We start from the raw sequence: 24,648 nt of genomic DNA, 5'->3' as shown, positions 1-24,648 counted from the left end.
TCTCTGCCCTGCACACCCTCCTGCCCTCAGCCCCAGACATGTGACGAGCCAGGCTTCCGGGGTCCCAGACTGTGCTGTCACCCCCTCTCCATCCTCCAGAGACGGCTCCCGGGGCTAAGACCCCCACAGGAGCCGGGTCGCTGCTTTCCCCTTGACCTGGCAGGGCGCAGAAGGCAACGTCTCGAGCAGTGAGGGTGGGGGGGCGCCCAGAGTCAGGAGCCGCAGGGACCGGAGCGGCCTGAGGAAGAAACAAATCATCTTCTTTATTGGCAATTTGCACAGGCCTGTTCCCTTGCTCCCGCCCCGCTCCTGTCCTCTCTGTCAGACAGTTCCGATTAAAAGTAATAGATGACATTCCTGTCGCTGCCACTCCCAACTGTCATTGCGGGAAGACCCTGGGCTGGCTTTCTGTGAATCCCAGGAGAAAGGCCTCGTTCCTGGGCTCCAGGGAGTGTGATGTGACCTGAGGGGACAGCAGGGAGACCCCCAGCCTCCCCCACGGGGAGGGGCCCCGAGCTGCAGACAGTCTAGCCTCTGTCTGGGAGTGAACCTGACTCTGCCCCAGGCTTGCGCCAGGCCAGGGAGTGGTAGAGGCTCCAAGAAAGCCCCTCAGGGGAGCCGAGCAGCACCGGGCCAGGACCACACACTCCTCAGGCAGGCCACCCTGCCCACTGCCCCAGCACAGCCCCTCTCATGCCCAGATCCCCCGAGAGACACTGGGGAGAGGGAGCACAGTCAGCAGTGGCCCCAGCACGTGGCCATCAGGGTACGTGAACTTCACAATTCTCACGGAGCTCCGGGCCCTGGCGGATGCCTCAGACCAACAACTACCCCAGGAAGGGCCAGTTCCGCTCAGCTGGCTGACCGCCCTCTTGTCTTGCAGCTTTCGCCATCATGATCGTGCTGGCGCTGGTCCGCATCGGGCACGGGCACCGGGAGGGGCACCCGCCCCTGGCTGACCTCTCCGGGGTCCGGAACCTGTTCGGCGTGTGCGTCTACTCCTTCATGTGCCAGCACTCTCTGCCGTCCCTCGTCACGCCTGTGTCCTCCAAGCGCCGCCTCACGTGCCTGGTCTTCCTGGACTACGTGCTCATCCTCGCCTTCTACGGCCTCCTCTGCTTCACGGCCATCTTCTGCTTCCGCGGCGACAGCCTCATGGACATGTACACCCTCAACTTCGCGCGCTGTGACGTCGTGAGCTCGGCCGCCGTGCGCTTCTTCCTCGGCCTCTTCCCGGTCTTCACCATCAGCACCAACTTCCCCATCATCGCCGTGACCCTCCGCAACAACTGGAAGACGCTCTTCCACCGCGAGGGCGGCACGTACCCCTGGGTCGTGGACCGTGTGGTGTTCCCCACCATCACCCTGCTGCCCCCGGTGCTGGTGGCCTTCTGCACCCATGACCTGGAGTCCCTGGTGGGCATCACGGGGGCCTACGCGGGCACGGGCATCCAGTATGTCATCCCCGCCTTCCTGGTCTACCACTGCCGCAAGGACACCCAGTTGACCTTGGGCTACGGGACGGTCAACAAGCATAGGTCCCCTTTCCGCCACACCTTCTGGGTGGGCTTTGTGCTGCTCTGGGCTTTCTCCTGCTTCTTCTTCGTCACCGCCAACATCGTCCTCAGCGAGACCAAGGCCTGATGGTGGGATGTGTCTGCTGGTAAGAGAGGTGGGGGCTCCGGTCTGGCGCCCCCGCTCACCTTCCCCCCTGCAGAGCCAAGAGCCAGTTCCTTCCCAGGGTTCCTTGGGGCAGGCGAGGCCGGACTCTCGGAGGGGACCCTCCACATCTCCAGCTGGGGGTCTTCTCCCCCCACAACCAGGATTCTGCACAGTTGTGCTGCGCCTCACTCCCCAGGTGACCCTTCCCCCGGGCCCTCCTGCGTGGAGCTGGCCCCAGCCCGCCGAGCTGTGCGGCCTGGGCACACGGCTGCCCCAGACTCCACGCTGGGCCACTGCTCTACTCACAGCCCCTACCAATCACCAGGCAGGCTCCTCCCGCACCAGTGGGGACAGTGCTGGCACTGCCACTGTTTATACCAGACACCACGTCCCCTCCTTTGTCCCAGCCCCTCGTGCATCCTTGTCTGGGGAATCTGCTCCACTAGTAGCTGCTGCCTCAGAGCCACTCCCAGGCCCTCACCCTGCTCCCCACGGGAATTGCCGGGGACAGACAGGTCCCACCTTCCCCTCAAGCCTGGAGTAGGCCTGGCCAACCCCCTTGACGAGAACAGGAAGTGCTGATCAGCACCAGGTCCCTGGACTGTTGCTGTGAGGGCCCCTGCCATGGGTGCCAACCTGTCCTGAGCTCCTGAGCCCCTGGTGACTCAGCCCAGGAGATGGTTTAAAGCCCAGAGCCTGTGATCCCTCGAAGGGATCCTCTGCTCTCCTGACTGCTGCATGGGGCCCCCAGGGTCTCCTGCCGTACCGGGGGCAGTGTGTAAGGACCACGAAAGGGAACCCTCCCCCAGCCGCCATCACAGTGGCTTGGGAGCTCCCTCAGCATGAGGTGGTGAGCAGGCGCTGCTTCCCACCCTCTAAGAGGTCAGGCCTGTGGGCAACCGCAGGCTTGGCTGTCCCCGCTCCCTCTCCAGTACTAAAGGTGGCTCCCTTTGAGCCAGGCTATGGGTGCTGTGGAGTGAGATGGAGCACCATTCTCACGGAAGCGGGGGTGGGTTTCTGGCCGCCTCGCCAGCTCTTCCGTGGTCCCACCCCTGTCACAAGCATGCATGCGTCTGCTGGGCCAGCCTTCTTGGAAACCCAGGTGACTAGTGAACTCTGCATTTTCAATGTGCCTTCTGCTTCAGGACCTGGGGGTCCTTCCTGACCCTCCCTGGCGTGCCCCCAGCCCTGGGCCTGGCCCACCTGTCCTGGAGCCCAGAGCAGCTTGACCTGGAGCTGCCTGTCTGGGGTGGGGTCTCAGGTCCCCAACACCCCCCCCCCTTTGATTTCAGTGCCTTGCTCAGCCCACATTTGGGAACCTTCATAGTCTTCTGCACCGCGCGGTGTTCATTCCTCGGACAGAGTGACCACACTGGCTCTCCTGGGGCCTCTGGTGGTCTCGGAAGGAGAGGGAGGAAGACCTGGGATATGTTGGAACTGGGGAGTCCACAGGTGGCCTCCATAGCTTGTGAGAGCCCCGGGCCATGTGTGATTGGCCGTGGTCTGCGTTCTCACTGTTGTCACGCATCTTAGTCCATCCCCAAGTATTGTGATTTTCCATCCATGTGAAAACCAGACCACCGTTCCCCATCTGCCACGGCGGCTTCTTCCTGGAAAGCCCCAGCCCCCAGTGGGCAGAGCAGGGAGGGCTCCCAGGGAGTGGGGAAGGGCAGGCACTCAGTGGCCCTCCCTGGAGCTGCCCCGCTGCTGGCCAGAAACACAAAACATCCGTACTTAGCCCTCTCCAGTTACATCCCCTCTTGCTTAAGGGCAAAGCAAATTAAGTCATTCTGCCACCCCAGGCTCCAAACCAAATATTGGATGTGAATTTATTAGCATTATAAAGCCCACGTCGATTTATGTGACAGTGTGGACGCACACAGCAGTACAGTCGGGTGCCCCGCCTCCAAGCCCAGCAGCCCTGGGCCTGGAGGGACCGAATCCGCCATGGGTGGCCCCGTCCCTGACGGTGAGCCCGGGTGCTCGCCATGGCTGCTGTCTGGGCTCCTTTGCTCCTTGGCATTCACCTGCTGTCTGACCACCTGGAGGTCAGATGGGGTCGTCTTCCTCTCTCCTGCTGATAGCCAGGGGAGCTTAGGGCGATGGGGAGAGGACCCCAGCAGCCAGACAGAGCCCGATGATGCCTGCTCACGCGTGGCTGCAAGCGCTTCCGTTGGTGTGGTCAGGTGGGCGAGTCGGGTCGTGATCTCCATTTTACAGCTGGGCCCCCCGGGTCAGCGGCAGGGAGGGCTGAGGAGGAGGCCACAGAGGAGGCCGGGGAGCAGCGCATAAACTCAACAGCCTCCACCTGGTGCCTTTCATCCAGACTGGCCCCAAGGACAGGCGAGGCCAAGGCGGGAGTCCGTGTTCCCTTGGGCCTCGGCACCAGTGGCTCCTGCCTGTCCCCTCACCTGAGGCTAGAGAGGCAGCTGCTGGCTTATGGATGGGGCAGATGGCAGGTGACAGGCTGGGAGGCACTGCTGTGTGGTGGAAGGTGGGCCGCGGGCACCTTGCCAGGCCCTTAGTGACACAGCTGTTTCTGCCACATGGGGGCCCGGAGCAGCCTCAGCAATGGGCAGACTGAGGTCGGAGTGTTGGAGGAGGGGGGCTGCGCCCCGGCTCCCGGGAATCCAGCCCCGGGGTGGAGCCTGGCAGGACCAGGCCCTGGGGCTGCGTGACCGCGCTTGTCCCCGCCTGTCTTCTGCGTGGTGTCGGATTCCCGGGAAGGGCTGACCCCGGGTCGGCTGTGCTAACTGCAAAGCTGCTCTTCTGAAGCCGAGACCCAGGACTGCAGGAGCGAGCTTTGCAAACCTTCTCCCCCGGCCCGGGGCTGGGGCTCATGGTGTCTGTGGGAAAAAGGAAGAAGAGCTTCCCGAGGGCCTGGTGTGTGCCAGGCACAGTGCTGGGTGCTTTCCGCATGAACCTTGGTGTAATTCGGGGATTGAGAACGTGGATCGAGAAGCTGGAGCTGCCCCTTGCAGGGCCGAGCCTCCATGCCCCTCCCCGTCCTATGTGACGGGGGTGGGGGGTCAGGACCTGCCGCGCTGACCAGTTGTGGGAACTGAAGTGCTCAATAAAGTGCTCGACAAAGCTCTTAGTCCTGACGCTCGGCTCTCTTGTCACTTGCCAGCCATAACTGCGCTTATCGCCACACACCCAGGAGTCACCGGAGACCCTGGTTTGGGTCCCCGGCACCTGCTGGTTTCTTAGCCTCCTGAGGAATTGTCCTGTGGCAACTGACTGCTATGACTCGAAATGGGACACTGGTCTGAATTCTTCAGGGTCTAGAGGGCTTTGGGGGAGAAAGTGGTCTCTCTCTGGCTCCAGGAACTGAAGAGCCAAACTGAGGCCCTGCTGGAGAGTTCTGGTGCCAGGACTGAAGCCCAGGTGTTCTGATCGAGGCCATCATGCCCGCCCTTGGTAAAGCCCTGCGACCCCTGCCCACTCACAGGCCCCAGGAGAGAGGTGGGGTGGCCAATGAGCCTCTCAGGAAAGCCAGTCAGGGAAGCAGCCACGCAGCAGCAGGGTGACACCGGAGCTCCTGCCGCTGGGACGGGTGACTGACGCCTCCCTCCCGGTGTATCCCACCCAAAGAAAAAGCCAGCATCGAGGTATCTGGTGTCTGGGTGGACTCAGCTTGCTCTGTGACCCTCGTTTATGATGATTGATCGTCGATGGCCTTGCGACACGGCTCCCTCCTCTCCCCTGGCAGGCTTTCTGCCCCCTCCATGGTGCAGGGCCCCTCCTTGGTCCTCCCGCAGAGGTGCAGGGAGCACCACGGCTCTGAGCAGGAGGCTGGGGAGCCAGACCAAGCAGGCTCTGAACCTGGGGGAGGCGTCCTCCCTGCCTCTACTTCCCGTGGGGCTCGCTTTTCCCCAGAACACATTCCTAGAGCAGGAACGAAGCAGCCAAGAGCCTGGCTCCAGGAGCAAGATTGGCCCCTCCTCGGAGCCAGCCAGCAGCAGGCTCAGCTTCACATTTGGCTTTTAATTATCTTTCCAGTTCTTGGTTATTAATGATCTTGGGCAGTGAGCGGAGAGCAGCCTGGACCTCCAGACTCCTCCCAGCCTACCGGCTGCAGCCTTCCACCCAGAGCTGTGCTCAGAGTCAGGAAGCAGGAGAGGTCCCGACGCTCAGAGTCAGGAAGCAGGAGAGGTCCGTCGGGTCCGGGGGCCGGTAGCCAACAGTTAACTGTCTCACCACCCGCCGCTATAGTCAAGGTCAACTCCCAGGGCACTGGCCTCGAGCACTCACCTAGACCCACATTTACCACCTGTGGCTGAGACCTGGATGGGTGAAAATCCACAGGGCAGAGGACATGACATTGCCTGTAATGGAACGGGGGCCACCCATCCATGGCAGAGTCCGGCTGTCCAGCCGGGAAAGGAGCAATGTTAAGAAATTTCCCCCACTCCAGGGGCGCCGCGTGGGTGGCGCTGCCAGTTAAGGGTCTGACTCCTAGTTTAGGCTCAGGTCATGATCTCAGAGTCATGAGATCAAGCCCTGCGTCAGGCTCCACACTGCAGAATTTGCTAAAGTTTCTCTCTCTCGTAAATAAATAAATCTTAAGAAAACGTTTCTCCTGCTCCACCATTTCAGCTGTTCTCATGCCTAAAACCAAGCAAAGAAACCAGTTTTCGTGGCCTCACCTGCAGTCATGGACTACTCGGAGCCCGGGAACCACAAGAGCTCTGTGGGAAAGGGCACGGGCCAGGGGCAGTGGCTGCTCGTGTGTTGGCCTTGAGCCCTGCCCTCTCTGGTCCCCTCCTTGTTACATGGAGGTAGTTTCTGCCCTGCCTCCCCCTACTTGTCAAGGACAGCAAGGCCTCAGGCTTTCCATGTTCACACTAGCCGAGATCTGACAGCACCAGTGGCACGGTGTTTGTGGAATGAGTGGGAGAATGAGGGCTCGTTTGCAGCACAGAGTCGTTGTGGGAGATAAACGACACGAGAGGTGGGAAAGCATTGAAAATTGTAAGCAAGAGCCGTCCTTCTACATGGTCCCGAAATGATGACATGTGACAGAGCAAGGACGTGGGGGCAGGGAGCAGGGCAGGGAGCCCAGAGGGAGGATGAAGGACTGAGACATCGGGCAGATTCTCTGACCTGGGGCTCTGACCCCCCACGAGGAGCCCCGGCACCAGCAGGGCTGAGCCGTGTCTGATTGCAGAAGCTGCCTGTGGCAGACTTGCAGGGCCGGCAGGCGGGTCGGGGCCCAGGAGAGCCCAGGAGGCTCCCCACAGCAGACCTCCCGTTCCCACCGCTAGCCGTCAGGCTCCCAGGTGGACCCCTGGCAAGGCAGGACACCCATAGCCCCTGGCATGAGCCTCTCTTCAAGGAGATTGAAGGATGAACTGCGCCCGAGCACCCGAGCCCCCATGCTGAGCACATTTGTCACATCCAGCTCCAGGGCGGGTTGGAGCCGGCACTGAATACCAAGTGGCTTCTGCTGCCTCGAGCCCGCCCTTGGCCTCATCTCCCAAATACTCCCCCAGAGGGAGCTGCTCACCTTCCCTAGGCAGACACCCTGCCTGGGACACCCCCAGTGTGCTCCTATTGCCTGCAGGCTGTGGTGTGCTCCCTGCAGGGAGGCCGAATGAGGCAGCCAGGACCAGTGGGTTGTAAAAGATTTGTTTAATGCCCCAGATGCTCTGAGAAGAAACTCCGGACAGGGAGAGCAAGGAGTGGGACAGCCCTGCCCCAACCCTGGGGTTCCAGTCTCCATGCTCCCCCACACCAGGCCCCCAGCAATCATGACTAAGAACAGCTAAGGGCAGGTCAGGGAGATCCCACTGCTCCTGGTGACTCCAGGACAGGTGGGAAGGGCTTTGCATGAGAGGACAGCAAGAGTCCACCCAGCCCATGCCAGGACCTGAGACTGCCGAGGTCACCGAACTGACCGTGGAAGACATCTGTCGCTGGGGGGCCACAGCCAGGATTTCAAGGCAGAAGCCAGAAAAGTCCACGTCACCTGCCCCATTAACCCTGACAGCGCCAGGCAGACAATCCAGCTGACCAGGAACCACCGTCGTTGACCCCTCACACTTCTGACTCTAAGCTGGAGATCCGCCTCCAGGTACAAGGTCCAGGGAAGCCGTGTGTCCCACAGGCCACCCTGCTGACCTCTTCCAGCCCCGCACTGTCCCTGTAGCCTGTGCTCAGCCCCAGGGTCCTGCCCCTGTGCCCCGGAGGCCCCCAGGCCCCAGTGAGCCAGGGGCTGTGGCTGGCACAGGGTGGCAGAGGGGGGCACACAGCCCCCCAGCAAAGCGGCAGGTGGGCGTGGGCGTGCAGGCAGGCGTGCTGTCTGTGCGGCCAGGCGGGGACCCTGGCCCACACGCCCTCCTGGCAGGCCTCCCGGTAGGACGGCAGCCTCATCGCCGGCGCCGGCGCCAAGTGCACACAGGCCGGGTGGCCGCACCCCACGGGCAGAGACCTGGGCCAGGCGAAGGCCTCGGCCACCGAGCTGGGCAGGGAAGCGTGGCGCGGGCGTGAGCCCCGGGCCCAGGCCGCGCGCAACAGGGCCTCCCGCCGAGCCAGCTGCTCCGGCCCGAGTAGCGGCAGGTCCTCTGGCGCCGGGGGCTCCGGGAAGAGCGGGAGGAAGGGGCGCCCGGACCGGTCGGCTCGAGGGAAGGAGCTGTAGTGGCAGCGTTCCGGGGACAGGGGGCGCTCTGGGAGCGCGCGCCGCTCGGAGCCCGAGAGGAGCCGCCCGCCGCGCCCGACCGGCAACTGCTGCCGCGCCTCCCGAGCGGCCCAGCCCGACACCCGGGAGACGTCGGGCAGCGACGGCCTGGGCGTCGGGGGGCGGCCCGGGGGCTGCGGGGCTCTGCGCCCCGGCGCGGCGCGGCCCCCGCCTGCCGGTCCCCAGCCCGTGGGGCTGGGCTCAGGGGACGGGCCGGGGGTGGGCGGCCGCGGGCCGGGGCAGGCGGGCGGCGGGGGCGCGCGGCGGCCGCCGCCCCAACTCTCGATGGTGCGCGCGGCGCGGTCCAGGGAGCTGCTCACGCCCGCCGTGGTCACCATGTCGCGTGCCGCCTGCAGCATCTTGAGCACGCTGGCCTGGGCCGAGCCGGCGGTCAGGTCCGGGCTGGGGGGCCGCGCGGGGCTGGCCAGGCTCTGCACCCCGCTGAAGCAGCTGTAGATGCCCTGGGTAGCCGGGAAGAGACAGCCGTGAGCGGCCAGCCCCGCTCAGGGACCGCCCACCTCTCGGTCCAAGCACCAGCCCCGTCAACCCAAGTCCTAGGAAGCAACTAACATTTGTTAAGCGCCTCCTATGCGCCGGGCACTGGGCCACTGTGAGCGCAATTGCCCAGGAGCAGCCTGAGGCTCCAAGAGGTTCTCCTCCTAAAGGCACACAGCTTGTCAATAGCAGTGAGGTTCGGACCGGTCAGCCGGGCTCCGAGATCCTGCCCCGCCCGCGGCAGAGTGGATCCGCTTCTCATCTGCTGTGTGATGCTGGCAGGCCCTCGGTTTTCACATCAGTAAGTGGGGCTGTGGCCAGCTCTGCCTTAACTAGGTTGGTGCCCCTAAAGCACGGGCCTGCCTGGGCTGGGGTGGCGCCACCCACCCTGCTGAAGGCCAGCAGGAAGTCCAGCCGAGGCGTGCTGGGCACTGAGTGGCGCAGTTTCCAGTAGACCAGGTGCTCCCAGGCAAAGACCAGCAGGGCCAGCCCCATGGCCACCAGCAGCATGTAGAAGACGCCAGCCATGTTGTCGATGTCCAGCTTGCTGCTCATGACCTCGTTCTTCTCGTTCTGGCAGATCCCTGAGAGCCACACTGTCTCCAGCTTCTGGGTCTCCCCTGGCAAGGGTGGGGATGGCGGGAGTGGGGGGGACCACACGCCCGGCTCAGGAAAGAGCCTCCCAGGGCTCACCAGGGTGCCACCCCCTTGCAGGACCAACCAGGGATCTAGCCCAGCGGGGGCAGAAGGAGGGGGGTGGGCGTTGTCAATGAGCAGGAAGAAAGGAAAGCAGAGTGGGGGGCTGGGGTAGGTGAGATCTGCCTTTGCCATGCCCACCCCTGCACCCCCGCCCTGCCACAGACCCAGGAAGAGTTTGCTGACTGGGTCGATGTTATCATTCACTCCTGGGTGAAACTTATTGGGTATCTCCATGCCAGGCACAGAGCTGGGTGCACAGAGACAAAAGGCCTAGGCCCCTGAGGACACCACAGCACCTTCATTCCTATCATTCTCATTCTGTGATACTGATGGAAAATCACAGTTTTATCTTATGGCACTGAAGCCTCTGGGTTTGGGGGCAGCTTCAGCTGGACTGAACAGTGGACTGAACAGGTCCACAGGTTAAGTGGACTGCTTACACGTGTGAGCCGCTGGTACCAAGGCAAGCCTGAGCCCCCGGCTCTGGGACTGGGCAGGCCCCTGGCACTACCCTAGGTGATCTCAAGATGGAAATAGTTGAGAGGGGTCTAGAGAAAAAAGAAAGGATCTGAGCCTCCTCCCATAGCCCCAGGGTGTGGCCTGAGCTTCCTCCTGTCTTCCTGCCCTTCCAAGAGACTCTCATTTAGTCCTATCGTCCACGCCCTCCTGGCAAGCCCACCCCTTCCCCAGGTCTTCAGGCAGTCCCTCCAGATACCCCCACCCACAGGCCCAGCTCTCACTGCCAGAGACCTCTTCCTGCCCACAGGCCCTGGGACTCAGAACAGTAATGGAGATGCTGACCAGCCATCAGGCAGCTGTCCCCGCCTCAGCTTCCATGGCCCACCCAGGGCCCCAAGCCCCCAGCAGCAGCACCCACCATCCCCCAAGAACTGAAGGAGCGCCAAGTCTATGGCCCGTTTCCAGTGGGAGTCCTTCTGCATGGCGATGCCGTAGCCAGTGGTAGCAAAGACCTTGCCAGAGCCAATGGTGACCAGCTTGCAGCCCTCGTCCTTGCCCGCCATGTAGTTGAGGACAGCGGCATCGTAGATGAAGGCGTCCAGCTTCCTGGGGACAGGCCAGGGGTCATGTGAGGTGGGGACACCAAACCTGGGGCCTGACAAGGAGCTGGGCCGTAGGAGCCCGCTGGGCACTGACCAGGAGAGATGGGTGGTCAGAGCCTTCTCTGGTTCTCCTGGGTCCTGGATACAGAAAAGAGCCCCCTCCATAGCTCAGGGACCCCACCTACGCTCCTCTCAGAGAGACCAGGGAACTCTACCCCCAGAGGACAGGCCCTCTCTGCCCAGCCCCTCCATGCCCCAAGGACCGTAAGAAGGTCACAACCACCACCTCAGGCCAAGGTTGAACCCTGGTCAAGACCTCGGCTGCATCTCTCAGCCGCACAGTGGGCATCCAGTTTTGCTTGAAAGTTTACTCTGTCCCAAGACCTCCCTACCCGCTTCTCCAAGAATCCTTCAGGACACCCCAGCCTCAATGTCCCCACCTTGCATCTCTTAGGAAGGACCAGAGCTGAGGCTGGCCATCAGGGAGACATGTGGGTAGAGAAGTCAGAGGGTGGGTGCAGAGCGGAGGACCCACCCCATCTTGAGGCTGGTGAGGGCGTCTTCCACCGACCGCTGGTTGAACTTGACCATGTGGGTGTGCATGTCTCGGTAGTTGCTGCGGATGTTCCGCTCCGTGCTGCCATTGGGCACCGTGCCAAAGCGGAAGGGTGGGTACTGGTCCTGAGGCCGCTGAAACTGTGGGCAGAGGGCAGGCGCCATTCATCACCCTCCATCCAGCCTTGCAGGCATCAACCCTCCCCGACCCCGTCCCCTAGGCCCAGCCCCGGGGTCTGCACTTGCTTAATGAGGGCACAAGAGCCCAAGAGACTGTCCAGGCCACCCCTGTGTTTTATACAGGGTGATACTGAGGCCAGGTCAAAAAGAGACTTACTCAAAGTCACTCAGTGGACCTGAGCCCTCCATCCACACACCCCATGCCCCAGCCTCTCCTCACCAGGCTCCCAACTCCTTCCTGCTCCCTGCTCCATTTGAGTTTCCCCTCCTGGGTCCCAGACACCCGCCTTTCCCGGCAGCCCCTGCCCTCTGCTAGTGGTGGCCCCAGGACCTTCTTATCACTGAGGCCGGACACAGTGTCAATGTATTGCTCCTGGATCATGAAGGCAGCAAGGTTGGCGGTGTAGCTGGCGAGGAAGATGACAGCAAAGAAGGCCCAGACTAGGACCATGATCTTGCTGGTGGTGCCTCGGGGGTTCTCGATGGGCACCGAGTTGTTGAAGACCAGCGCCCACAGCAGCCACACAGACTTGCCGATGGTGAAGGATGGGCCCCCAGACTCTGGGAGTGAGAGGGTGAGCACAGAGGGACTCAGGTCTTCACTCTGTCCTGGGTGGGGCCCCATCCCCAGCCATCCCCACTCCAGGGCGACCCAACCCACCTTGTTTCTCTTTTTCATGTATCTGATTGGCCCCTGCTGGTTGACCACAAGCCAGAGACCTCCCCCAAGATTCAGCCTTCTCTGCAGGGGGCCCCTGAGGGGCCCTGAGCCCCGCCCCTCCACCCCAACCCCATGGTGCCCCCTCCCAGGTCCGGCTGAGAGCTTACTCTTGCCACTGGTGAGGTTCTGGTTGTAGCTGACTGGGCTGAAGTACTCAAACATGAAGACTGTGATGGCCACCACAGTGAGACACATAACGAACATCATCACCCACACAGAAGGGCTGTAGGGCTCTGGGAACAGAGGGAGGCAGCTCAGAGGCCTCGCTACCATCCCTCCCACCCACAGCCCAGAGCACCGGGTGCAGGCAGGTGCCCATCAGAGTGGGGCCATCAGCCCCAAGGACCGAGCCAAGGGGTCTCTGACTCTCAGAGCAGCAAAGCCCAGGAGAGAACACCCACACAGAGGGAGGTCAGGCTCTCCTGCAGTCTGTTTCCGCTCCTCTCTGCCCTGGGACAGGATCCAAACACCCCAGGAAACTTCCGTGCATCCCACTCCCATCCACAACTTCCTTTCACAGAAAGAGATTTTACACCCCATGTGCTCTCCCCTCCCTTCCCATTCACCAGCCTGCAAGGCCAGTAACCTGCTCCATCCCCCATCCTCCTCCCTCTCGTCCTCCCCACCTGGCCAGTTGCCACAGAGTGGAGCCAGAGCCACGGGCTGCTTGCCCAAGGCATTTTCTCGTTCCCTCTCTGCCCTCGCCTGCCAGCACCGCTAACCACACTCCTGGTCTGGACGTGCCCTGCCTGGCCTAGCGTGGATGAGCTGCTGGTTCTGCCTGGAATCGGGGTCTTTGAGATCAAATCTCACTTTTGATCTACTGACAGGGCCCGGGAGCCCCGGGAGCCCCAGGAGCTGGGGAGCCCAACTGAGCTGCTCCGACAAGTCTGCTCGATGGGTTCAGTCTCCCTGGGCAAGGAGGCATCACTGCCGTAAGCAGGTGCCCTGATGCAATGCCCGTCCTGCGGGGTGGGGTCTGTTGTCCCCTGCGTGCGGCTGAGGAACCCTGCTCAGAGAGCTTCGGTGACTTGCTCAAAGCCAGGCAGCAGGAAAGGGATTCTCTCCTCTGCTCCTGGCTTGCCTGTCCTCGTAGCTCTCTGCAAACCTCACACTGCAAGTCCCACTGACCGCTGACAGGGCCCTTGGTGAGCCAGGACCATGGCCGCATCCTCAGCAGCTCGTGTGAGGCTTGGCGCAAAGGCTGAATTCCCATTAAGCCACAAACTGGCACCACTTCCCACTCTGGGTCGGCTCCTCCCGCTCCCTGTGGAGCTTCTCCCCAGTGTGTCCTACCCAGGAGGTGCCTCCCAAAGTCAGCCTGCCTTCCCAGCTTTCCCGCCCCTCACAATGGCCCCTCCACCCTCCTCACCGGACACTCGGGCTCAAAATGGACCACGGGCTTCACCTCTTCCCTCTGCGCCCTATGCTCCTGCAGCCTCAGGCACCCACCGCCACGCTGACCCTCTGAGGCCCGCCCCAATCTCCCTGTTCCCAAGCATCCCCCTCAGAGCCCGGAGCCCTCCCTGTCCACCCCGAGCCGCACCCAGGAAGGCCGACGGGGAGACGGTGCCATTGCTGCGGGCCACCATCACGCTGATGCCTGTCTCCACGAAGGGCACAGAGAAGTCCACAATCTCGGAGCGCTCCTCGTTGATGGTGAGGGAGCCGATGGCCATGTCTGCCCGCTTGTAGTACACCTGGGGCCACGGGGGCCAGACCCCAGTTGAAGGATGTGGCTCACTGGCTGGAGCACCCTCCCCAGCCTCCCCCAGCCACCCTGCCAGCACCCCCAGGGTTGAGACGGCTGTTCCCATCTGGGGTCCTCAGAGCTCCGCTAGAAGTACTAGCCAGCCCAGGGAACATTACTGGTGACACCCCATCTTCCCTGCAAGCTGGGAGAGCCTCGGGAGCTGGGCCCAGGCCCTGCCCTGACTGACCCCCAGCACAGGAACAAGGCAGTGGCTGAGCAATATGTGGGGCCTGGGGTGGCGAGCCAGCAGGGGGGTGGGCTCAGGTAGACCTTGGGGCGGGCCTACCTCCCCGATCATGCCGTTCCACACGCCCCGAACCCTCTTGCCATGCTTGCCATTGGTCACCAGGTACAGGTCATAGGAGAACTTGACCACCTTGGCCAGCTTCTTGAGGATGTCAATGCAGAAACCCTTACAGCAAAGCTTGGTGTAGGGGGCTGTGTCACCGCTGCTGCCACCAAGAGACCACCAGAAGTCAGAGCCCGCAGCTCCTCCCGGTTTGGCAGATGGCCCCCAACCCCCCTCACCCAAGCGCAAACCACACACGGCTGCCATCGCGCGGCAGCACACAGCTGCCTTCCCGCACATTCTCGCGGACCTGAAGGTTTGGTTGTTCTGCCTGCGGCAAGGCACGGTGTTGGGCACACAGCCGCCTGTGCCGGGGTCAGGGCTCTCCACAATGACAAAGGGCCGCTCTTCCAGCGTGGCCACTGTCACGTGCCGGCTGTCCACAACAGGTTGGAGAGATGCGCTATAGCGAGGCCACACTGGGTACTTCATGTGGAGGACGCCGTGGTCCCAGCGCCCCACCTGCAAAGGGTGACCAGCTTCAGCCAGGGACCTCCAGCCCAAATCCCCCCACTCTCTAGGTGGGGCCTCTGATGAGCCCTGCCAGGGCCAAGAATCCCCCTCCCTAACCTAGGGACATCTGGGGCAGGAGCACTGGGGGAGCAGGAGAGTTGGGTCAAGGCGCTTGGCATGGACCAGAAGGGAGGGCTCCCTGCAGCCCCCTCCCAGCCTCTGGTCCCTGCGCTTTTCCGATCTAGCCTCCAAAATGCTGCTGGCCTGCAGCATCACCCTGGAGCCCAGACCCGAGCCTGTCTCTCCCCGCTCCCCACTCCCCCGACCCTGACCTCAGTATAAAGTCCTTCCCCCAGTACTCAAGGCCTTCCCCACTCATGTCCACCTGACCCCTTTCACCCCACTCTTCCTCCTCAGCCGCCACACCCCAAACACATCACTTAAAAATGCCTCAAACCCTTCTGCCCCTCTTTCTACATAGACCAGGCTAGTATCCCTTCCTGATGGGCTGCCACTCAGCCCTCCAGGGCACAGCCCAAATGTCCCAAATTCTTTGAATCCTTCCCCAGTTCTCTGCTTGGAAGGTAGAACTGATTTTTGGCCCTTCTCTGTACCCTCATAATGCTTTGCACATATCTGTCCTCAAGCACTGATCTCCCTGAATTCTATTTGTTCACATGTCCGTCTGGCCAGCACAGCTGTGGGTGAGTCCCCGAGGGACAGGACTAGGTGCTAAGCCCTTGACAGGTTCTATGGTGGAGGGAGGTGAGGGTCCGTGGGAGCCCTGAGCCGAGGGGCCTCACCCACCCTGGTGCAGTGCAGATGCCTCAGCCTGAAGGATGAGGGGCTGGATGAAGGACAGAAGGGACCCTCTGCTCAGCTGTGGGACAAGAGGGGCTGGGGACAAAGTGAGAGGATACCATGGAACCCCAGGCTCACCCCCTTCTCACCATCTCCCAGAGGCGGTGGCGGTTGAGGGCGATCACAACCATGGTGGGCTGGACCAGGTACCCACCCGGGCTGAAGGAGAAGTCTCGGCCCTCCCAGGTGACGTTCAGTAGGTGCCTGTGGTAGGGGAGAGAAACCAGGGTGTCCCCGCAGCCCTGCCTAGGACCAGAGGCCCCCCTCCCCCACTTTCTACCTCACCGCCATCACCACCACCAGGAGTCACTGACTGTGACCTTATTCCTGTATTGACACACCCCCTCCCCGATCCCCGACACATCCTCACACCTGGCTTTTTTTATCAGTTGTGGAAACTAAGCTCAGAGAGGTGAGGTAACTTGGCCCCTGGGCACACAGCTAGTGGGAGGTGTGGCCAGGGAACCCAAGCTCAGTGCAGCCCAGGTCCCCGGAAGCACGGTGCCCCCTCCCATGCCCTCGGCAGGTGCCCACCTGTAGAAGGCCTCCCGGGCAGGGCTGACAGGCCCGGGATGGCCACGGCAGTCCCCAGCCGGGGATGGCAGGGCACCATGCTGCCTCTGGTAGCCGTGGGCGCCCAGAGCCAGGATGGCCACGCCGTCGCGGACCTTCTGGCGGAGGCTGAGGCGCCAGCTCTCGGTGACGACGCTGATGAGGCCCACGGGGAAGGCGGCGGGGGGCGCGTCGGTGCTGCCCAGCGCCAGGCTGGGCACCAGCCACACGTGTCCGGGCCCCACCAGACCGGCCTGTGCCGCCTCGGCGAAGAGCACCTCGGCCTCCTCGCGCGAGCAGTAGGCCACCAGCACCGGGGCGTCGACCTGGCGCAGCAGGCGCTGGATGTGCGCGCGCTGCCCGCCCGGGCCCAGTTCCAGCGTGAGCACGTCCAGCAGCCGCCAGCTCAGGTAGCTGGCGTCGGCCACGGCGCGCACCCCCTCCAGGAAGAGCGCGTGCCCCGGGTGCAGGCTGGTGATCACGGCGAACGCGCTCCAGTCGTACTCCTCCAGCACCTTGAACAGCACCTGCAGCTGCTGCTCCAGGGACACGCCCAGCTGCAGGAAGGCGGAGCCCGGCTCCTGGGGGCGGGGCGGGGGCGGGGCCTGAGCCGGGGCGGGGGCGGAGCGCCCCGCCCCTACTGCTGTTCCGGCCTCCGTCCCCTGACCTAGACGCCCGCGGCTGGTCCCGCGAGCCCCCGTGCCGCAACACCTGCCTCCCGCCCCGACGTGGTTCCTAACCCCTGCTGCCCGTTGGAATCACCTGAAGGGCTTTTAAAGCTACTCGAGCGGCCCCCCACCCGAGCAATGCTGGACCGAAGACCCGCGGCGTCCGCTGCCCCCGCGGAGCTTGTTGGAAATGCAAATTCTCAGGCGCATCGCACACCTGGGATCAGAATCTGGGGATGGAGCCCAAGAATCTGTATTTTAACAAGCTTTTCAGGCGATTCTTGAGCCCGCCAGTTTGGGAAGCGCTGCCTCAGACCAGCTGAATCAGAACCTCAGAGATGGGACCCTGCGCGTCTGTATTTTTCTAAAACCCTGTTAAGGCAGAGAACCACCATGCTGAGAGTTACTGTCGGGTCCAAAGGTAACTAGGGAAACAGCATCCTCTACGGAGCCCTGGGGATGAGAAAGTCCCTCCTCTCCACCATCTCCACCATCACAAATGCCGAGGGCACTGCCGGCTGGAGCCTGGTCTAACACAATCCACGCCCCCCGCCCCCCGCAACTGTGGTCTCCCTGCTGCCCCTGCAGGCCCCCAGGATTTCACCACACTACGACTGTCCCAATCTTTTTATAAAGAGCAAATCCGGGACAACCCTACAGGACAAGTAACCCAGTTCCTTCAACAAACAAATTGCAAGAGAAAGAGAGATGGAGGAGGATCCTAGAGATGGAGGCTCCGAAACGACATCAGCCAATCACTAGTGGAAACCGGATTTCTTTCTTGATTCAAGCAAACGCATTTCAGAATAAGCATTTAGATGTTTATGAAACAGTGGGGAAACTTGAACACTGCCTGGGTAGTTGATGGTGTTAAGGAATTTTGTTTTTTAGATGTGATCATGGATGGTGGTTTCGTTTTTAAGCTCTTATCTATCAGAAATATATAAGGAAGTATTTCCGGATGGGACAATACGGTTTTGCCTCAAAATGACACAGAAGAGGGGGGAGTGGGTGGACACAAGGATGGGGCGGGGTTGGCAGAGGGTGGATGGTTCATGAGGTCATTATACTCTCCTATGTAGGCTCAAATTTCTCCATAATAAATAATAATCATAAAAGAATGGCAAACCAGATCGGTATCTCCCCTCAACATCATCTTGCACCCCTCACCCCATTAATTAGGATAAAAACCAAATATCTTCCTGTGTGCTCAGGATCTCACCTTCCTCTCCAGCCTCCTCTCAAGAACTCCAGCTCCTTCCACCTGGCTGCCATCACACCACCTGATGACTTGGGCTGGAACACTGTCCCCCCTTCCTCCACCCCCACACAACTTTCCAACTCTCTCTCATCCTCCACACCTTCAATATTTCTAAAGAAACCTTCTCTGACCAGCCCCCTACCCAAATGGGGGCCCTCTTAGACCCTCCCGGCATCCTGCGTTTTTCCTTTAGATCACTGGTGTCAGCTGAGACTGAAGACGAATGTGGGTTTGGAACTTTCTCCCCACAGGATGCAAACTCTGTGAGGGCGCCCCTCCCCCATGCCTGGGACGGTGACCTGCCACTGGATGGTCTCCCTGCCGGTCAACTGCATCAGCTTCTCTGCCCAGCCTGCCCCTCTGCTGCTGGGTCTGGAGCTTGACCGAGGAAGGTCAGAGAAGCAGAGAGAAGGTGGACCAGGGTTGCCCACCAAAGCCAGAGATGAGCTCTCCACCCACACCCCCTCATCCAGACACAATGTGAAAGTAGCCCAGAACGTTTATCTTCTAGAACATGAGAACAGCATTCCCACAGCTCGCCCATGTCATACCCTCAGCCCCCACCTCCCTGCTGGTGCCGCCCCATCCCAGCCGCCCAGAACCTAAGTCTCTCCCCGGCCCAGCCTCAGCCCCACTCCCGCAGCCCCAGCCTGGCTCCCAGCCCGGCTCCCAGCCCAAGGGGTGAGAGGACATGAGTTTGGACAGGCACCTTGGGGGTGAGGACCACAGCCGAGCCCCCACTGATGCTGAGGATAGGCACATGGGTCTGGGAGGAGATGAAGTCCAGGATCTGCGCCACGGCCTCGGTGCCCACGTTGTCCTCAAAGACAATGCCGTGGACGCGCGCCGCCCCGAGGAGCCCGCAGATCTGGGTGAGGAGGCTGCTGGGGTTGGTGTTGTTGACGCCCACGGTGAGCGGCTGGATCTCCAGAGGCAGGTCCATGAAGCTCTGGGAGGTGAGGCGGGTGCGAACTTGGGCGTGTGGTGGCCCCGAGCTGCCAAACACCACGGCCACTGTCACAGCTTGCTCACCCTGACCCGGGCCCAGCCCTGCCCAGGCCCCGAGGAGTGAGGTGAGCAGCAGGGCTGACCCCAGAGCGCCACCCATGTCCACTGCGGCGTCCTGCAGAGAGAGCGGGACGGGTACAGGGAGGGAGACAGAAGCAAAAGAAAAGATGAGCGCACAGACAGGAAGGAGGTGGAGGCCAGAGTCAGAGACACACACCTGGAGGGAAAGCAAAGAGGGAAAAATCTCCCTCCACAAAGAAGCGCAGAGAGGGAGGGACAGCCAAACACAGAGGAAGAGGAAGAGACAGGTTAGCTGAGCATCCCCAGCGCAGCCTGGAGGGGCAGGGGCTGGAAGAATGTTGTGTCCCCACCAGTGCTCATTACTTCCCTTCTGCTGCTGAACAACATGCTTGGCTGGAAAGGCCAGACCTTTGGCCAGACCTTGTCTGGGTTCTGCCCTGGGAAGTTACCTTGAAAAGTTTAGTCTGGTGTTCAAGTCCGTAGATTTGAGTCAGACCTGAGTTCAAGTCCCGGCTCTGTAACTTATTAGCTGTGTGATCCTGACGACGTCACTTAAGTAGGTTTTCTTGCAATAATCACGGGACGTACCTCAGCGGCAAAGAGGCTGCTCACTACTGTCAGCGTCCTTGTCTTAGCGGCGACGGCCCCACATCCAGGGGAAGGAAGGCAGCTTCTGTGACGCTCCATGCCCTACTTCCATATTCTCCATCCTAAACCAAACCTAACATCCGGAGGACCCTGCTCTGTGTGAGCCTGCGTAGCACAGAGACCCCTCCTCCTGGCCACCAGACCACCTTTCCCCTGTGGCCTCAACTAGGAGCAACCATTCCATAGGAGTGTGATACCACGGACTTGGCCGGGATTCAGGGTCTCCTGAAACCCTGAAGCCCACATGAGCTGCTTCCCCAGGCCATCGCCACTGTGCAAGAATTTTTTGACCTAACCCAAGGGCGTGACGTGTATCCCTGCTAAATAAACATCACGGCTTTGGATTGGAACCAACAGCCAAGCCGGCGAGTGCTGCCCACTGATGCAGCCTCCCTCCCAGCTGGCTGCCGGCCACAGCTACGCCACCTTCTCCATCTTCATCACAGCCCCAGCGAAACCTCTGAACGGGAGAGAGCCAAAGGGTGACCAGAGTGAACCTGGTTTAATCTGGGCTGAGAAGACAGCATTTTTGGCAGGGGAGAGAATGAATGCTCACTTCGGGGGCCTTGAAATCTCCCCCTGTCCCCACCCCACCGTGTACGGTTTCCTAGTACACCGACGTAGACTATCAGCCCAGAGACATGTGTGAGTCTGGGACTGGAACCTAAACCATGCCAGGCCACAGGACACCTCAGCTTCTACCAATCAGGGACCTCAAGTTACACTTGCAAAGGGCACTGCTGGGCTTTCTCCTCCCTCTCCCAGAACTTTCTGTGCCCATCTCTGCCCACAGCCCAGTCCCGGTAGGTTCCCTGCCGCTGGGGACAGCCCCAAGTCTGCCCCATCTCGGCCTCCCAGCTCTGAGCTCCACGTCTGTGCCGTCCAGAACAGCAGCTGCCAGTCACAGGTGACTGTGGGCACCGGAAATGCGGTTCATCTGAACTAAGGTTCGAGGTCAGTGTCAAATACATGGTGGATATGGAAGACTGAGTGTGAAAAAAAGAATGTAAAGCACTTCATGTATATTCTTTATATTGGTGACATGTTGAATAACAGTTTACATACACTGAGTTAAACAAAATATACCACTAGAACTAATTTCACCTGTGTTTTTTTTACTCTTTCTAATGTTGCCACTGGAAAATTTACAATGACACCTGCAGCTCTCATGTTGCTTCTTTAACCCACTGAGCCCCCAGGCGCCCCTCATGTTGCTTCTTTTAGACAACATGACTCCAGAGGTAGGAGCCATGCCCACCCCTGGCTTCAAGGAGGCGCCACCCCAGAGACTCCCTTGATGGGAAGGTGTCCTCTGGGCTTCAGGCTGAGAAGGTAGGTGGTGTCTCTCGCCATGAGTGATCACACAATACCTTGGAGGGAGGGGCCCCATCCGGCAAGGCTCTCTGAGCTTCAGATGGCAAAGGGCAGGTTCAAAGAGATTCAGAGCCCGGAATCTTATCACCACACGACATCTAGCCTCCCCCACAAGACAGGAAGGTCATACCCCCAGTCTTGGCCCCCCAACCTGTCCATCTCCCATCCACCTCACTCCCCTCCCACCTCCCTGGTCTGAAACATTGTCCTGGCCCCTCCACCCCTCCCAACACAGCACAGCTGCTCCCGGGTGCCCGAAGAGGAAGTCCAGACACCTTGATCCCATGACTAAGGCCCCCCATAAACACCGGGACACCAACCCATTGTCTCTCCTACCTCTCCTGGGCGGGGAAGCACCCCGCTATGCCTCTTCAGTGATGGGCATCTATGTCCCCACTCTCACGGTCTCCCACCTTTCACTAACGGGCTAAGTGAATGAACACTGGGACAGTCGCAACGGTCAGTCCTCTGGAACCTTTGGCATCACCTTGAGCTCACCGAGCACCTGCATGAGCTTAGGGCTCTTCTAGCCGCCACTCAGCCCCTCACCCCCATTCCCAGGCAGGCTCCCCACCCCCCATGTGCGCACATGCGCACTCACACCCCAGACACTAATGGCTCCCCTCTCTCCCAGGCCAGAAGCTTTGGCCCCAGGAAGGGGCCCCACCCACCAGCTGCGCTGCTTCAGGGGAGCAGAGGGACCTGGGCTGCTCTGCCGGTTGTACCCACTGCCCTTTGGCAAGCGGCCTCTACTCTGCCGTCGGGTTTCCTTCCCTCCTCGACTTTTGCGGAGCTAAAATCCGAACCCAAGCGTCAGGGAAGTAGACCGCGACTGCATCTCGCTCCCACTGGCGCCGGCACCAAAGTCTCCCTCCAAGATTAACTCACCCCCTCCCCGCTGATTCCACCCCGGCCCCCCCGGGGGGCGCCCCGCCCCCTCCCCTTGGCAGGAATCTCTTACACTCGGGCTGTGAAGTTCGGGGTATTTTTAGGCCGGCGATAAATAATTCATAGGGAACGTGGCATCAGGCTCCCCCCGCGGGAGGACGGGGCGCGAGCGGCGAGAGCCACCGTCACCCGCGGCTCAAGGACACTCGCGATGCGGCGGCGGCGGCGGCGGCGGCGGCGGCTGCGACTCCGGGCTCCCGGACCCGTGCCACGCCTCCTGGCGGCCAAACTGGGCACCACGTTCGCGCCCCCAGCCGCGCTGCTACACCCCACCCCCTCCCCGCAGGTGTCGCCGGATCCTCGGCCCCCCAAACCACTCATCGCAAGCCGCGCAGGTTGTGGGGGGTGGAGGACGAGCTCGCCAGGCAGGCCGGTCTGTGGGCGGGGTACCAGACCTTGGGGCGAACCCAGAAATCTGGTTTCCAGTCTGTCGAGTCTCCTTCACGCTCCTATCCAAATTCTTAGTTCGGAGTTTAGGAGCAGACTTGAAACGGACTGGCGCAGCCAGAAACTAGACGAGCAGCAAGATAGAGCACATGAGCCTTCCTCGATTTCCTCGATTTCCCTGAGGCCCCGGGGTCGGAGACTGAGCCAGGGCGGTACCACTAGGGGAGGGCTGGGGGACTGAGCCAGAAGTCCCGCATGGTGAGCAGGGCTGGGTGAGAGTGTCAAAAACCCGGCTGGGATCCCGGCTTCGCTCACCCAGAAGGACCTTCCTATGCGTCCTGGGGCGCACCCTTGGGGATTTTCTGGCTGCCTGGTGCCTTGCCTTCACAAGTCCCTGGCCCTGCACTCCTAGGCCTGGGCACGAAACGCCTTCCGCAGCAGGAGGCTCCGGCTTTCCCTTCCCCGCCGTCGGGGATCCTTGTCGAAGCCCCGGGAGACCTGAGCACCCGCTGGCGCGACAGCCAGGGCCCAGCGCTCCGGGGCTCACGGTTCCCCCATGGTCCTCTTCGTCCAGCCTTCCCTTGGCGCCCTCGGAGCCCGGGTCCGCCGGGCGCTGGGTCGGTACTCGGCCAGACCCCACCACCCCGTGAAGCCCGCGCTGATTCCCTGAGGTGAGAGGACGGAGCGTTCTGCCGCGCAGAGGAGCGGAAGAAGGAGAGCTGGGGTGACGGAGAAAGATCGAGGGGACTCGCCGCGGGGGAAGGGGCGGGGGTGTCAAGGGAGAGGCGCGCGGCAGGTGCCCGGCAGACCTCCGGGAAGCGGGGGGCCGCGCTCCCGGAGCCACCGACAGCCCCCTTTCGTCCTCTCTGCCCAGGCCCTCTCCAGCCCCCTTCGCGCAGTGGCGGCCCCCGGCCCCGACCCAGCTCCCCGCCCCGGCAGCTTCCAGCAGCAACAGTTGCGGGGGCCGGCGGCCCAGACTCCCGCGTCCCCGCACCGCCCCCTCCCCCGCGGCGCCGCGACGCCCAGAGAAGGAGGAGCTGGAGGGCTCGGCGACCCGGGAGACGAACGTCTTGGGCGCCTCACCCCGCGTCCTTCCCTCGCGTACGCCGCGCGCCTGTCACCTCGGCCTCCCCGCCTCACCTCCCCTCCGCCCGCCCGGGTCCGAACCCCAGGCCCGGTCCCCGAGGATCCCGGGTCCCCCGCCGCTCCCTCCTCAGGCTCCGCGCGCCAGCCAGATTGTCCCCGGGAGTCCCGCGCCTGTCTCCGCCGTCCTTGCCCGCGCGGCGCCCGAGCCCAGCCCCAAGTTGGCGGCGAAGTTGGCGTCCCCCGCTCGCCACCCGCCACTCACCGCGGGGAAGGGGCGCTGCGCCCGCGCCGAGAGCCCGCGCCGGCCGCCTCCCGCGCGCTGCATGTCCCGGAGCCTCGGCCCCCGCGCGCTGGCGCGCTCCGTCCCAGCTCGGCGGGCACCGGAGCCCGGGCAACGCGGGGCACGGGTCCGTGGCGCGGCCTGGCGGACTGGCCCGGCCCCGTCCCCCGCGCCCTCCCGGGGTCCGCTCGGCGCCCGGCTTCGTCCCGGGCTGGGCTGCACCACGCGCCTCCGGCTCCCAGGGCTCGCCTGCCGGCTGTGGCGGAGCGCTCGCCGCCGCCCGCGCGGACCCGCCCCAGCGGGGCCCGCCGCCTCCGCCCCGCCCCGCCCCGGCCCGGCCCGCCCCGCCGCCCGCTCCCCGCCGCTCCAGGCCCCTCCTCGCCCGCCCGCGCGCGGGACGCCCGGGTCCCATCTCCCTTCTCCAGGACTGTGTCTCCAGACCCGACACTGGGGGCCAAGTGCTGCCTCGGGGAAACCCGCAGCCTGGCTGGAGCCCTGGGTTCGGGCCCACAGCTCACGAGCTGTGTGACCTTGGGCCAGTTAATTCCGAGGATCCCTCAGTCTCTATAGTGACACCAGCCTCTTGGGACTGGCCTAAAAAACCGTGTACTCGCCTTGTGAACTGCAAAGCACTAGAGACCGAGGTACTGTTTTTTAAAGGCTTGTCCATGTGGCTGGAAACCAAGAGGTGGGAAGGCCCCGGGAGTGGACAGAGGTAGGGAGGACCCATACCAGAGGCCTGGGGTCCGGGGCAAGCCGCTGCCCAGACTCCTCACTCCTGCTTTTCTCTTCTTGTTTTGCTTCTACTGAGGGCTAACCAGAAAGGGAACTGGGCCGAAAAGCCAGCAGAGCAGGCGGGCAGGGGTCCCAGGATGCCTGCCGTGGGAACAGAAGGCAGGCAGGCAGGCAGGCGGCAGCAGCAGAGCCAAGCCCAGAGAGGGACAGTG

At 62.3% G+C, this 24,648-nt stretch overlaps 2 protein-coding genes across 5 annotated transcripts in view; one reads left to right on the top strand and one right to left on the bottom strand.

Annotated features, from left to right (window-relative positions):
- The window catches only part of TMEM104 (transmembrane protein 104), a 54,176-nt gene extending 49,410 nt beyond the window's left edge, over positions 1 to 4,766 (top strand). For both annotated transcript variants that reach the window (XM_047705969.1, XM_047705968.1), the window contains exon 10: positions 884 to 4,766. In XM_047705969.1, the coding sequence (XP_047561925.1) occupies positions 884 to 1,644 (761 nt within the window). In that variant the 3' untranslated portion in view covers positions 1,645 to 4,766. The remainder of the gene's footprint in view (positions 1 to 883) is intronic.
- A 2,517-nt stretch (positions 4,767 to 7,283) lies between these two features.
- On the bottom strand, positions 7,284 to 24,491 carry GRIN2C (glutamate ionotropic receptor NMDA type subunit 2C). 3 transcript variants are annotated; one of them, XM_047708943.1, is made up of 13 exons: positions 24,434 to 24,491; positions 18,659 to 19,072; positions 16,003 to 16,601; positions 15,558 to 15,672; positions 14,405 to 14,616; positions 14,092 to 14,254; positions 13,599 to 13,752; positions 12,160 to 12,285; positions 11,663 to 11,892; positions 11,132 to 11,292; positions 10,413 to 10,600; positions 9,224 to 9,456; positions 7,284 to 8,802 (listed from the first exon to the last, which is right to left on the bottom strand). In XM_047708943.1, exons 2-13 carry the CDS (start codon positions 19,055 to 19,057, stop codon positions 7,702 to 7,704), a joined length of 3,681 nt encoding a protein of 1,226 aa, XP_047564899.1. In that variant the 5' UTR covers positions 19,058 to 19,072; positions 24,434 to 24,491; the 3' UTR covers positions 7,284 to 7,701. The 3 variants fall into 3 exon arrangements, with proteins under 3 accessions (XP_047564899.1, XP_047564897.1, XP_047564898.1); XM_047708941.1 differs by having other exon boundaries at positions 14,092 to 14,616; XM_047708942.1 differs by lacking the exon at positions 24,434 to 24,491 and adding an exon at positions 23,684 to 23,722 and having other exon boundaries at positions 14,092 to 14,616.
- Between the last annotated feature and the right edge of the window lie 157 nt (positions 24,492 to 24,648).

Source organism: Lutra lutra, chromosome 16, assembly GCF_902655055.1.
Source record: "Lutra lutra chromosome 16, mLutLut1.2, whole genome shotgun sequence".
Classification (NCBI taxonomy): Eukaryota; Metazoa; Chordata; class Mammalia; order Carnivora; family Mustelidae; genus Lutra; species Lutra lutra.
Note: the sequence above shows the minus strand (reverse complement) of the source record. Positions and strands in the feature narration are given on the sequence as shown.

Bases quoted from the DNA above. Each gene is read 5' to 3' on its own strand.
- GRIN2C (XM_047708941.1), bottom strand. From the start codon at position 19,057: ATGGGTGGCGCTCTGGGGTCAGCCCTGCTGCTCACCTCACTCCTCGGG. The intron at 16,602-18,658 runs GTGCCTGTCCAA...CCCCGCCCCCAG, and splicing joins CTGTGGTCCTCACCCCCAAG to GAGCCGGGCTCCGCCTTCCT. The intron at 8,803-9,223 runs GTGGGTGGCGCC...CCGGCTACCCAG, and splicing joins TCCTGCTGGCCTTCAGCAGG to GGCATCTACAGCTGCTTCAG.